General features: G+C 42.9%; 3 protein-coding genes across 3 annotated transcripts; 2 read left to right on the top strand and 1 right to left on the bottom strand.

Annotated features, from left to right (window-relative positions):
• Positions 1-499: 499 nt before the first annotated feature.
• LOC306748656 (uncharacterized protein) lies at positions 500-5,392 on the top strand. Its single transcript, XM_079231863.1, has 6 exons — positions 500-570; positions 1,828-1,962; positions 2,890-2,996; positions 3,423-3,588; positions 3,691-3,741; positions 4,074-5,392. The coding sequence occupies exons 1-6, from the start codon at positions 506-508 to the stop codon at positions 4,303-4,305; spliced, it is 756 nt and encodes a 251-aa protein (XP_079087989.1). The 5' UTR covers positions 500-505; the 3' UTR covers positions 4,306-5,392.
• Positions 5,393-7,415: 2,023 nt separating this feature from the next.
• gja9b (gap junction protein alpha 9b) lies at positions 7,416-8,924 on the top strand (the record flags this gene model as incomplete). Its single annotated transcript, XM_079231854.1, has 1 exon — positions 7,416-8,924. The coding sequence occupies one exon, from the start codon at positions 7,416-7,418 to the stop codon at positions 8,922-8,924; it is 1,509 nt and encodes a 502-aa protein (XP_079087980.1).
• Positions 8,925-9,609: 685 nt separating this feature from the next.
• Positions 9,610-11,514, bottom strand: mycbp (MYC binding protein). The gene is made up of 5 exons (XM_079231862.1): positions 11,383-11,514; positions 11,044-11,116; positions 10,894-10,942; positions 9,988-10,117; positions 9,610-9,899 (listed from the first exon to the last, which is right to left on the bottom strand). Exons 1-5 carry the CDS (start codon positions 11,395-11,397, stop codon positions 9,855-9,857), a joined length of 312 nt encoding a protein of 103 aa, XP_079087988.1. The 5' UTR covers positions 11,398-11,514; the 3' UTR covers positions 9,610-9,854.
• Positions 11,515-13,484: the final 1,970 nt, after the last annotated feature.

Genomic DNA, 13,484 nt, shown 5'->3' with positions numbered 1-13,484 from the left:
GCATGTATGTGTATATATATATATGTATCTATGTGTATATGTATACATATATATATATATATATATGTATACATACATACATACGTATATGTGTGTGTATGTATATACTATATATCAGTGGTGGGCCGTCAGGGCCAGCTAAGCCTTCTCTGCTGGCCTAAACAGAATCACAAAGTTATAGCTATTTTGTAGTTTTATTGTTTTTCACAAATACACGGCCCCGCCTTGCTGCACATAAATACATACAAAAGAGCTGCAAGGTGTGTGCAGGGTTATACTTTTACACATGTAAAGGATCTGAAACCGTCCCTGGTTGCTTTATATTCTCTGCCGAAGCTGCAGGCGATGAGCGGAAACGACAGAGGGCGATGTGAGTATGGTTTACTCGATTTGTGTTGGAGAAGACGAACTAGAATCCTTTCCAAGTGCGCATGCGCAAAAGATATTTTTACTGCAGATTCTCCTTTACTAAAAGGCATTTCTTCTACTGAGTGAGTGTAACTTTATGGCCAAATACATGAGGCCCCCAAACACGTCTTTGTTCGTCAGAAACATCTCCGATGAGTCCAGGTGAGTCCCCCCTCCGGCCCGATGAGGACCACTAGCACTCCTCTAGCGCGAGCTGTCGCGCATTAGCGCGAGCTAACGTTAGCTGAACTAGCTTAGCAGCTACGTTAGCCTCTAGTTCCATTAGACCAGCGCGCAGAGGCGCTTTAAGTTTGAAATATGTTTCAGCTGCAGCTCTTACAGTTACAAATACAACCCTATCGGTAGTAACGGTGGGTCTTTGTTAACGTTTAATGGGTTGGTACTGTAGCCTTTCTTTGTTTGCATTGTGCACGTTTTAATGATTAGAAAATAAGCTACCGCTGGCTAACGTAGCATCGTTATACTGCTAATTCAATATTTCAGTGGATTATTTGTAGTAATTATGTAAGATGGTTGGACTTCTCTTTTTAGCAAGACTAGCTGACGTCAGTTTACAGTTCACTGTATTTTTATTTAAATTAGCTGATTAATTCTTCGGCACTATAATACGTCATAACGGTAAACGTCATATTATGACTACTTTTAAATGCGCTGCACTAACTAACGTTAGTTATAACTGAAGTACCCACTAAACAAGGACATGCATCAAAGAGTTCAACTTCTCACAAAGCGTTTGACGCTATCTGCTTAACGTTACTAGGTCTCATAAAAGTGTATTAACAAGAACACCAAAATGTGCTTATTTATAGTAATTATTTACTAAAATGTGCTTGTAAAAATAACCTTGAACAAAGAAGAGCGTTTGTTGTGACCCAACGGGTTAGATGAATACAATATAATTTTGAATTTACTTTAACTAGAAAATATGAAAAATGAGAAGATTTGTTTATTTATTTTTTTAATTAGAGGAACATAAGACACGTAGGATATGTCCATTTTAAACGGTGTGTAAGAATTTTAGCAAAATTATGTTTTCTCTTCATTGTGGTAACAAATTAATGCATCTGCTTCTGTCTAGTTATTGGGTTTTAAATTGAATTGCATGTTGACCAAAAATAGTGTGTGTATCTTAAAGAGTCAGTTCACCCCAAAACCTGACAGAAATTCAACCCCTGGAATAGAAACAAATGTTCGACAACAGCCGAACTTAATCAAATAACACAGATAATGTGAAGACAGGTGGGTCAGATCGCCAAGTTAAATAAGTCTGACTGTTTTGTGGTGAACTGCCCCTCTTTTAGTCCTCATCAGCTGATCTCCCAGCTGTTGTTTCTGGTTGATGTAGGTAGAGTTGCCCATGATGGTCAGTTGAGTCATACTTGTATTTACGGTGTTCAGGCCTGAGGACATACGGCGTGAGTTTGGCCGCTATGGGCCGATAGTGGATGTCTACATCCCACTTGACTTCTATACACGTCGATCAAGAGGATTTGCATACATTCAATATCCTTTCCCAATGGGTTTTTACTGTGTGTATGTGTGCTCCTGCTAACGAAACGTTTTCAATTTCTTTTCAGCAGAGGAGATATGCTTTTGTGATGTGTTTTTCTTGCACTTTATTTGATTGAATATCTAACACACGTATTTCTCTGTTATTGCTTCAGAAAATGTAAAAGCATCCAGTTGTGGAACCGGCCACAAAGAGTAACAAAGACCCGTGTAGAGTAGAAGTAAAGACAAGTCACACAGACCTTCAGGATCAGAGGGAGGGAAAAGGTTGAAAAGAGAAAGTAAAGCATGAAGAGGAAAAGGGAACGGAGACAAAGCTTGGATATGGCGGCAAAGAATTGGGAAAAGAAAAGAGGTTTAAGAGGAAAAGGCAAGCAGGAAACCCGAGTCCCTGTGGGAGTCGATTAAAGAGTGTAAAGATCAAGATGAAGTTCAAAGTCAAGCACGGGCAAAGGTAACAAGTCTGAATTATTTTGTATCCTCACAAGACGAATCCGCAAATTTGACATGACACCAAAATCAGCTTTCCCTGTGACATCAATGACATATTTAATTTTAATCAAAGCAATTAAATCTAAACTATTAAATGTTTTGTGATTTGTTCATATATTTTGTCGTCCATGATCCCTCAGACAATAATTAATGTGTTTTGAAAAACTTGCTTCATCTTTTATCTCTACAAAAATACAATACAAAAGTATATTTGTTTGTTGCTTTTTTCCCATTTGCTACACAATGTCAAGTAATATGTAGTTTATGCTCCTTGTAAACTGTTTTGTCCTATAAATCATCAGGCCACACAAACTAAAGAAGATGATTAATGAATGCCCTTAAGAGCAACAGAACCATTAAGTGCATAATCTCTGAGTGTAAAACAAGCAATCGAAACCTTCTTTGAATTTGTGTGGCCTTACCAAAAATACGAGCAAACAAAAACCCTTAACCACCCAGCATATTTGAGGATGTGCGAGATGCAGAAGATGCCCTTCACAGCCTGGACAGGAAGTGGGTTTGTGGCCGGCAGATTGAAATCCAGTTTGCCCAGGGTGACAGAAAGAGTAAGTATTTCATTTTGCAACCAATTACTGTTAGTCTGTCGTCAAGTGTTTTGGTCGGATGAAGCCGTGGATGGGAGGGTGTCGATAGTTGAACTGAGTTAAATGAACAACAATTTAACAGCAAAGTGCTGCGGTAGCAAGAGAAAATATAAAAACTCAGCAAATTGTTCTGCAGGTGTGTCCCGTTCCATTTAGGTATTTACACTGGCACACCTGAGTAGAGCTGTTGTATGTTATGTAGTGTGTATTTAACTTCTAATGCACACATGACTGCAGGCGGCAACCAAACTGCTCATGGAAGTGTCAACTGGTTCACGTCTTTAGAGTTGTACATCAGAAAGCACTTTTTAATCTAAATTTAATATCACACAGGAAAATAAAACACTGGTTACTCAGGGCTCTTACCCTCATCCCTTTTTAATTTAGCACCAAATCAGATGAAGACGAAGGAACGAAGTTCTCCAGGCAGATCCTCCCGCGACGACGATCGGGACGGCCGGCGCAGACGTTCGCGCAGCCGCAGCCACGACCGATACAGATCACGCAGCCCTTCTCACGATCGCCACCGCAGGCGGTCCGGAAGTCCTCGCGAGTGAGTTTTACGTTCTTCCTTTCAGCAGACGGTATTCCTCCCAATTGTTGTGCATTCATGTTAGTTTGAAAGGGAGGGTAAACCTGTAATGTCTGCCTTCAGGTCTCGTGGACGGGTGTATGGAGGAAGAAGCAGGAGCCGCGAGGATGAAAGGTATTACTTATTTTTGACTGCGCAGACGTGGTTTGCATTCATTTGGGGCAATGTAAACAATAGCATAACCTATAAGGCCACAATGTACTCCTAATAAAACACACTCATGTCTGGGGTAGGCTAGCACGTCCTTCACTGTGATTGGACGGCTGGGTAAAAAGTGACAGTGTATTGTACAAATACACTCGGGCAGTCTTGTTGGAGTGAAATTGTTTAGATAATTGTCAGGAAAAACGAATATTCTTAGCATTTGACGCACGGGTCATTCGTGTCGAGTGCCCCAGGAGTTCGGACAACCGCCCTGTCTAAGTGGTCTCGCCGTCTGTTTTCAGATGCAGGCAGAGGCCTCGGCGAGAGTCCAGAGGGAGATCTCGATCCCGCTCCAAATCCGTGTCTCCGCGAGAAGCCGTCAACCAGGCGTCGACTTCCCATTACACCGAGGAAGAAGTGCGACGGACACACACTCCTCCGTCCCGCTCCAGGTCCCGGTCCGCCTCCAGATCCCGCTCTCGGTCCCGCTCTCGGTCCCGATCCTGGGCCGGACGCAAGTCGGGAGGCCGCTAGAAAAGTACCTACTCCCCCCTGTCCCCTTTCTATCTGTTGTGTCAGATTCACCAGAGCTGGTGCGTCTGTCAAGAATTGTTTGTTTTGACATGAATGTAACGTCCACTGAAGCATTTGTAGAAAGCTTGTTTTTGCGGCTACATTTCAAGAAGAATACTGCTGGTCCTTTGCTTGGTTTTATCCAGTAGTATTGGTGAGATTTCCCGATTTTTAGATATATGAACCAGTCAGCGGTTTCTGTGTTCAGTGGTAGTCGGCCAGGAATAGTTGTCTTTTTTTATACACGGTTACTGAGGATTTTTTTTCTTTCTAAACCCTATGCACCCATTTTTGCAAAAAAGAAAGTTCAGTATTTTAAAATTAATCCAGTCTGTTAGCGAACCAAACGAGCGTCTCTGTGTGTTTTGTCCAATCACGTACTTTTGAATCTACCGGCGACCTTTCTCTAGAGATTTTTCATGTTTTTCTTCCCTTCTTTCAGCCACCGATGTGCATTTATTTTACAATATGAAAACAAATATGCTAAAACTTGATTGAGATAATCTGTCACATTGAACACCTATACTAACAAAGTAGCAGACTGTATTTTTAGATGCACTGCTGTCCTCTGCAACGATACACAATTGGGGACTGGCGAGATACTAAGAAAATTAGTCAATGGTTGCCTGGGAGAAAAACCTAAAATATTATGTGACGGATGTGGTCTGTGTTGGAAAAGATAAGCAGTAGTGTCAAGTATACAAGTATTATGACTAAAACACACAGGAACACTGCTGTGGTCCGGAAGTGTAAGATGTTGTCTACATGTGACTTTAACCACAAACTGTTAAAAATGTACATTAATCTGTTTTATTTTTGTCGTGGTATCTGTATGATTTTAGTTTTTTTTTTTTTTAAATTTAATTTTTTTGAATCTTTCTCCAAAATTTCCGTTGTGAGAGGAGCGACACGCTCTCGTTGGTGTTTGCACGACTGTGTTGCTGGTTTTTCAGAATGAATCTCGTCACTGCATGTTTTATTCTCTTCTCATCTTCTACCTTTACTAAGAAGAAAACTCTTATTTTGAGTAATAAATGGATAACATTTAGTACAAGGAAACGGTGTGTGACTTCACTTTGTAAACTTGAGCCACTGAAGACAATGAAGAAGAACTTTACTTTGGGAATGTAAGGAGAGAGAATGTAGTAAACATAAGGAGAATAAGTTAAATCCCAGTCTGCAGTCATCTGCACGGAAAACGGACCGGCCCAGCCAGGAGCATTGATTTCCTTTTAATGGATCAGTAGCTGGGAGGAACAACTTAAATTAGATTTGCGCTAAAGAAGCAACCATGGATGAAATCGGACGTGCCCCATTGATCGCTGTATTGAAAAAACATTGATTACACAAGTACAATGGAGGCTTATTGTGAGTTACTTCATCAGGAATAGCTGGAATATAGTTCAGGGTTGGTTACGGATACAGAACCATCTGAACCGGGATAATCCTGCCCTGCTCCCTTTACAGTATACATGACCCACACATAGAGGCTCAGTGTGTTACAACTGGGTCCTTAACACTGGATTGTGGCGCCGGTTCACCTAGAACTGCTCCTTGGTCGGTTTGAAGCTCTCCTTCCATCAAAGCTGCTGAACAGGTCGGAGAAACCTCAGGGCAGTGCACCTGAAACATGTAATCAGTCAACTGACAGAAAACCTAAACTTGTTTTTTAAAATTCAAAAAAAAAAAGGAAAAATTATAGTATGACGGTGATAATAATACCATAATGTTTGTTCGGGTCTAGACAAAGCAAACAATTTGAAGAAAGAGATCGTAATGGCAATATTTACCTATTTTCCAAACCGATTAGTCGATGAAATAAGCTGCTACCTCGCCTCCTGGAAGCCGGCAAATCCTTTTTTAAATGACGATTTATTGATTATCTAAATAATTTTTGGGACCGATGAATCAAAATGGTTTCAGCTGCAACAACCGACTCAGAGCAGCGAGCTCATATCACGCTGCTCATTATTTTACGTGGCTGTTTTTAAATGAGCATCTAGGGTTGAGATCCAAACCAAGTTATTGATCCTCTTCAGAAGCATCTTCTTGCTTGGATCATAATCCACCTTCCAAATTCCCCATTAAACCCGGTGCGCCACTTCTGTCACGCGGAGGATCAAACCAGTTCAGGGTCCTTTCGGGTTCAACTGCAACACCCGTATGAATTCCACCACATTTCTGGCAGGCGGTCCCTCATACCGCTGCGAGGGAAATGGCAACAGAGCAGCGCGGCGGTATCGATCGCTGCTGCCGTTCACAGCCTATAAGTTGTGAACAACCGGAGCCAGCTGGGCTCGTTAGTCATTGTCCAGTTTTCACCAACGGTGGAGAGTGAAGTCTCTCCCGCTGTTGAACGTTTTACCTTTTTAAAGAAGACTATAAGGACGGTACACGATGTGCTTGTAGGATCGTGTCCATCAGCATCAGCAGCGTTCTCGCCAAAAGGCCTTCGTTACATTTCATATCCAAGATGAAAGGTGAGTCGACTTACTTTAAAATACACAAGTCATAATGTTACATTACAGTGAGCTAATTATAATGTTGTCGGGAAAACTGTTTTGAGTAACTTTCTTATGAATAACATCATTGATTACAATTATTGCTTTATATTTGATTCTTTGAGGTGATTAGTGATGCCCGATGTTAGCAATATTTCTATTGTTTTGTTTAGATGCTGCTGAATGTTATCATGTACTTTACCTCACACTGGGGAATAAGAACAAATAAAAATACCCCATGCAACAATTTAAGATTCATATTAAGACATATTTAAGCACTTTAACTAATGAGGTTCTGTTGTAACTGGGTAAACTGGTTGCTTGATTGAAAACCTTGTTCTCAGCAGTGGTGGAAGAAGTATTTGGATCATTAATCCTAGCAGTACCGGAGTGTGCAAATACTCTAAGTACAAGTCTTGCATTCAAACTTTGATCTTAAAAGTACTTAAAGTAGCAAGAGTAATTTATACCATTATCGCCTTTTATAATGCAGGCTTTAACTGGGCTTCATCAACAATCATTACCTAGATTTGTATTCCCTCATCCGTTACAGCACTGCCAATGTAAAACATGGGAGACTGGAACTTCCTTGGTGGGATCTTGGAGGAGGTGCATATCCACTCCACCATGGTCGGCAAGATCTGGCTGACCATCCTGTTCATATTCCGGATGCTGGTGCTGGGCGTCGCGGCGGAAGACGTGTGGAACGACGAGCAGTCCGACTTCGTCTGCAACACCGACCAGCCGGGCTGCCGCAACGTCTGCTACGACCAGGCCTTCCCCATCTCCCTCATCCGCTACTGGGTGCTCCAGGTCATCTTCGTGTCCTCGCCCTCCCTGGTGTACATGGGCCACGCCATCTACCAGCTGCGGGCCCTGGAGAAGGAGCGCCACTGCAAGAAGGTGGCTCTCCGGCGGGAGCTGGAGGCGGTGGACGCGGAGCTGGTGGAGATGCGGCGGAGGATCGAGAAGGAGATGAAGCAGCTGGAGCAGGGGAAGCTCAACAAGGCCCCGCTGAGGGGCTCCCTGCTGTGCACTTATCTGGTCCACATTGTCACGCGCTCGGTGGTGGAGGTCAGCTTCATGGTGTGTCAGTACATCCTCTACGGACACCGGCTGAACCCGCTCTACAAGTGCGAGCGGGAGCCGTGCCCCAACGTGGTCGACTGCTTCGTCTCCAGGCCCACGGAGAAGACGGTGTTCATGGTGTTCATGCAGGGGATCGCCTGCCTCTCGCTCTTTCTCAGCCTCCTGGAGATCATGCACCTGGGATTCAAGAAGTTCAAGAGGGGCATCCTGGACTACTACCCGCACCTGAAGGCCGACCTGGACGATTATTACGTCGACAAGTCGAAGAAGAACTCGGTGGTGCATCAGGTTGGCGTGGGTACGTCCGCGGGTCGCAAGACCACCATCCCCACGGCGCCGTGTGGATACACGTTGCTGTTGGAGAAGCAGGGCAACGGGCCCACCTACCCTCTCCTCAACGCCTCCTCTGCCTTCGTCCCCATAAAAGGGGACCCTGGCGCAAAGCCGGACGGCCACAAGGACGGCAAGGAGGGCGTGCCGAGCCCCACGGAGCAGAACAGCAACTCCAACAACACGAGCAGCGAGACGCGTTCCCCTCCCGCGGACAAGCAGGAGGAGCCGGAGGAGAAGTCTTCGCCCCGCAGAGAGCGCATGGAGCGCTCCAGCTCCGAGTACCCCACCCTCCCCGTGGCGGACGCCTCATCCTGCGCCACGATGTCGGGCGTCGTGAGAAAGTCCCGGAGGGTCAGTCCACCGTGGAACTGCTCAACGCTGGTGGAAGGGAACGGCTCGGACAGCGGAGACTCCTACCACGGGAACAGCAGCGTGAAGCTGCGCGGCGGCTGCGTCGGACCCCGAGCGAGGCTGCTCTCCAAGTCAGACATTAAGAGGCCGAGCAGGTCTCAGAGCCCGGACTCGGCGGGGGAGCTGAGCTCGGTGTCCCGACACAGCCGGGAGAGCAACAGCCCCCTCGCCTCCTCTCCGAACCGCCGGGTGTCGGCGGCGAGCAGCGGCAGCAGCAGAAGGGCCCCAACTGATCTGCAGATATAAAGCTCACCAGGTGTGGGTGCAAGTTTTGTGTGGGCATTTTTCACACATTTAGAGAGCTCTTAAAAGACATTAAAACAAGCACAAAAGGCCTTTGTTACTCGTTGCTGTGGAGATTATGCTCTTGGCTCCTTTTTTTTTTCCCAAAAAATCTGCAACCCAATGTCCACTTTTCAGAATTTGGCAGGTGAGCAGAGCAGACCACAATGGACTGTTTAGTTTCAGTACATTAACTGGTCTGTTACAGAGATTCAGATGGACATTTAATGATTTGACTGTACGCGACAGCTCTGTCTGAATGATTAGAGGGAAATGGAAAACTGAACCGCAAATCTATAATGTTGTTTCAGGTCACAACGTGCTGTTACGCAACCGGATACTTTTAAATCCGTGACGTCTGAACGATTGCAACCCCAGAGTTCTTCAGTAAGAACATGAAATATAAAGATGTCTCTGATGGGAAATAAGTGCTAAATATCTCTGCGCTGTTATGGTGACATGAATAAAAAAACAGTGGTGTTTGTGCTGTCATTTATCAGACTTTAATTTCCCTTTGGGCACATTAGCAGCAACCTCTGAATAATTGCTTTTGTATGACAATTTCTGACTGAGTAATACAAATGATATCAATTAATATGTCTTTGAAAAAATTAAAGGCCATTCTGAAAAAAGAGATTTTTTATGTATTTATTTCTGATGAATGGTTGCATATGTAAGCAGAATCCTGCGGTTGAAAACAGAGGAACAATCGTACATTTAGGACATCAAGAGAAGGACTGATGCCAAATGCTGTAAAAACATTTTATTTTGACAAAACAAAGGTTCTTGATGTATAAACCAAAACATTAGTGATTTTGTATTCACTGTACATCCCTTATATAAATACTGTTTTGATGTTTTTACCCCACACAGCAATGACAAAGCCCCTCCTTTCTACTCTGCCGACCCCTCGTCAGACGATGGTTCGTACTGCATCAGCTGGAAAATGATATTAAGGCAGAGGTTAGGTTACAGCAGCAGGACAGCTCTGGATATCTGTAAATTTGGACTTCTACCATCACCTCACCCGGTTTTTCAGCTCTTTGTTCTCCCCCATGAGAAGGTTGCATTTCTGTTGCAGGTCAGCCAGCTCCATGCGAAGAGCCTCAGCGTCCGCTGGCTCTGGACCAGCCGCACCGAGCTGAAGCTTTATGAAACTGCCGGGGGTTAAGGTCAACGTTCGTTTCTCTACTTTCCACGCACATACATCTTTCATCTTAACCAAGACAGATGGGTCAAGCTTGGTAGAGCAACAACAGTGACTAGTTAGTGATCTAGCACAAGAATTAAAGGTGTCAAAGTTACAGGAACCCACAGAATGCCAATAAACTAAAGCCTTGCTGGGTTAAATTATCTAGCAGTGTTTTTCTCCTACAGAAAAACATATACATGTTCAATCTGTTTCCATATGACACATTTGTTCTTGATAGATGACAAAAAAAGTGTGATTCTCTCACACAGGCCGCCTTAATTACAGATTTTGAAACCTATATTCCAGCTCCCCAGCAGTATTGCTGTCATTTTAAATGTACTTGCTTTCAAAGGGGAAATACTTTGCTTTATATTCACCGACTGATTTTAGCAATCATATTACCAGTCAGTGGTCAAGTGTGACACATCTGTACAACACTGAAAACTTTCCCAGGAATGATATTGCTTTTGTCAAAACGTGGACAACCTTGTCTGGCAATCTTAGTATGTCCAGTGTAAAAAAAAATGACAGTCTCCTGTTCTCAAATGTATTAAGAGGTTAAAGTGCACGTGGAAAAGGGGGCTTGTCATAGCTAAAGGTTGAGTCTGTCCCATCCCTGTTGCCATGTTAGCAGGGACAACAACTCTTCTGCCAGTTTCCCGGGCATCCCTGAAGTCACACCATCACTCGTCTCTTACCCCCTAAGAGATATATAACACTGCCCACATGAGGAAAGGATACTCCAGGGCATTGTCGGGTTTGTCGGTCTCTTCATAAAGTGCCACTAAAACTACAAGAGGAGAAACGAAACAGTGAAGAAGCAGTGCAAGCAGAGATGTCGGTGAAAACCACAATTAGCGTGACATGTTTCCGTGTTTCTTGTGCACATACCGCTCGTTATAGTATCAAGGACTCCAGATTGTTCGAGATATCTTCTAAATTGTTCTCGCTTCGGTTCTGAGGCCTGAAACACAAGACAAATATTTGACTTAACGCATACACATATCAAAGTGCGCAAAAACCGTCTGATTGGTTTTCATAAAATAACCGGTTAAATAACGACACGCCCGTTAAAGTGTGTCACTGCCCTTAACGTTAGCTTCCTCCCCATATTGCTATGATGCTAGCAAGCTAGCACACATTACACTACACCAGCAACTATAACATTTAGCGAGCACATATATCTTAAGCTAACTAATAGCTGCAGAAAGTGTGTCACCAAATACTCACTCTGTAATGGGCCATGGGCGCGACGACGGCTGTATAATGTAAGGTGCCTGGCAATGTGCTGACTTGTGGTTGGTGATTTAATGAGGTTTGCTGGTTCTATGTTTTCTTCAACGTACAGGAGGTGGTTGACTCGTTGCCATAACAACGCATTTAACGGCTGCCGGAAAACGTATTTATTAGCTTTAATTTGTCAAACAGCCTAGTTAAAGGAAGATATTAGACTGAACAGCTGTAAAAATAAGTTTATGAATTATTTATTTTATTTATTTTTTAGAAGAAGCTAACCGCTTGAGTTTGAGCAACAGAAGGGGGCGGGCCAGTCGTTGGTCATGTGCTCTGATGTCACATCCGGAGTGTCGATCTATAGAACATGCGCGCTGTCTTCACCGGATAGTCTCAAACCAGGCGGAGCCGGTCCACTCTTTTAGAGACCCACGGTCACGTGACTGTGCTCACGTGACTGGGACACAACACAACTCGTCTCACCGGTTGAGATGAAGAAACATATTAATATGCTATGTTACATGTTTCGTTCACGGTTACCTTCATGCCTTCTTAACTAACGTCACGTGTCTTCGGTTTGAAACTACTTCCCAAGGTAAGATGTATTTGACGAAATATCCTTAAAAGTTGTTAATCCAGCAGTTATAGCGCGTGAACGAACAAGCTAAGTGTAGCGTTACAGGTTCAGGTTCACTGTGTCCTGTTATGTGTGTTATGTGTCCTGAGTGCTGTTATGCTACAGCGTTCACGGAGCTCCACAAGGTTTATGTTATATGAACACGGCACATAACAGACATTCACAAATAATTTAGGCTTTCCTTTAGTTAAACTATCTTAAAAACGTTAATACATGTTATAATAATAATGTTATGCCTTATAGACACTACAGGCTGCTGTTGGTACTTCTGTCATATACAGATAAGACATTTTGCATTTTAATTTCCACTTGTTTTATTATTTTTAAATGTACAGTACATACTATTTGGCACTACTTTATCTCAATAATACAAATCAGTTACCAGTTAATTGACTTTGATATATAGTACTAGGATGTAGGTTTAAGCCCTTATTTATTTAGATATGTCAGTGTTGACAATGGGAATTAAAAATGCAACTTCGAAACATAAAAAGTTTCCACAGTAATCGACCTTTTCATCCCCGGACAAGTAGGCAGAAAAAGGACATTTTAATTGTATAATGCATTCATTGTTTCAGAAAAAAAAGTAAATGAATTGAGCTGTTTTTCTGAGGATCTCATGAGAGGCTCACACATACACTCACGTGCAGACATGAGTCTCATGGGAACAGCAAAAAACAAACTTGTCACGCAGCGCAATATATAAGGGATGTGTTGGTCATCTTATCGATATCTGTAAGGGCCTGTGAAGAATCAGTAGAGACGTTTAAAAATGTGCCAAAATAAATGCTACGTGTCATAATAATAATAACCTTTATTTGTGTCAAATCATTAAAAATGACATTTGCAAAGTACTTTAAAATACACAGACAATGCAACAATACCGACTAACTCCAGAAACAAAAAGGGAAACATCAAGAGGAAAATGTGATGAAAAAAATGAAATGAAATGAGATAACAAATTAAGAAGGAAAGCATTTCTTGCATTTTTTTTTTTTTTACATTTTATAGACCAAGAAAACCATCATTAAAGGAATCCACATAAATGATCTGAAAGTACAGTCACTCACTCGCTCCAGTGTTTGCCCTGTATGCGCTAACAGACAGTTATAGAGGTTTCAACACTGGCTGCATAATTAGGTAAAATTAGGACCAAAGTTTAATGTCGTCAATATTCCTCAGACAATAAGTATTGACCTGAAATGTGAAACTCATTGAGATTACCCGGCCAGTCGAGCTGTAGTGATAATCAAAGGGTCGTGTAACGGTTTATTGACGTGATGATGACCTCAGACCTTGGTTGAAAACTGTATATCTGCTGCTGTCGCGACAAGTTCTCGACCTTTTGAAACCCGGCCCGACCCACAAAACAGTATTGGAACGCTACAGACCAGCATATTGTGCTCAGTTCCTTTTTTTTTTTTAACAAAAGGTTTTCTGCTGCAAGCAACATCATGAGTCG

Source organism: Taurulus bubalis (assembly GCF_910589615.1).
Source record: "Taurulus bubalis genome assembly, chromosome: 16".
Taxonomy (NCBI): domain Eukaryota; kingdom Metazoa; phylum Chordata; class Actinopteri; order Perciformes; family Cottidae; genus Taurulus; species Taurulus bubalis.
The sequence above is the reverse complement of the archived record's forward strand: the minus strand, read 5'-3'. Positions and strand labels throughout refer to the sequence as shown.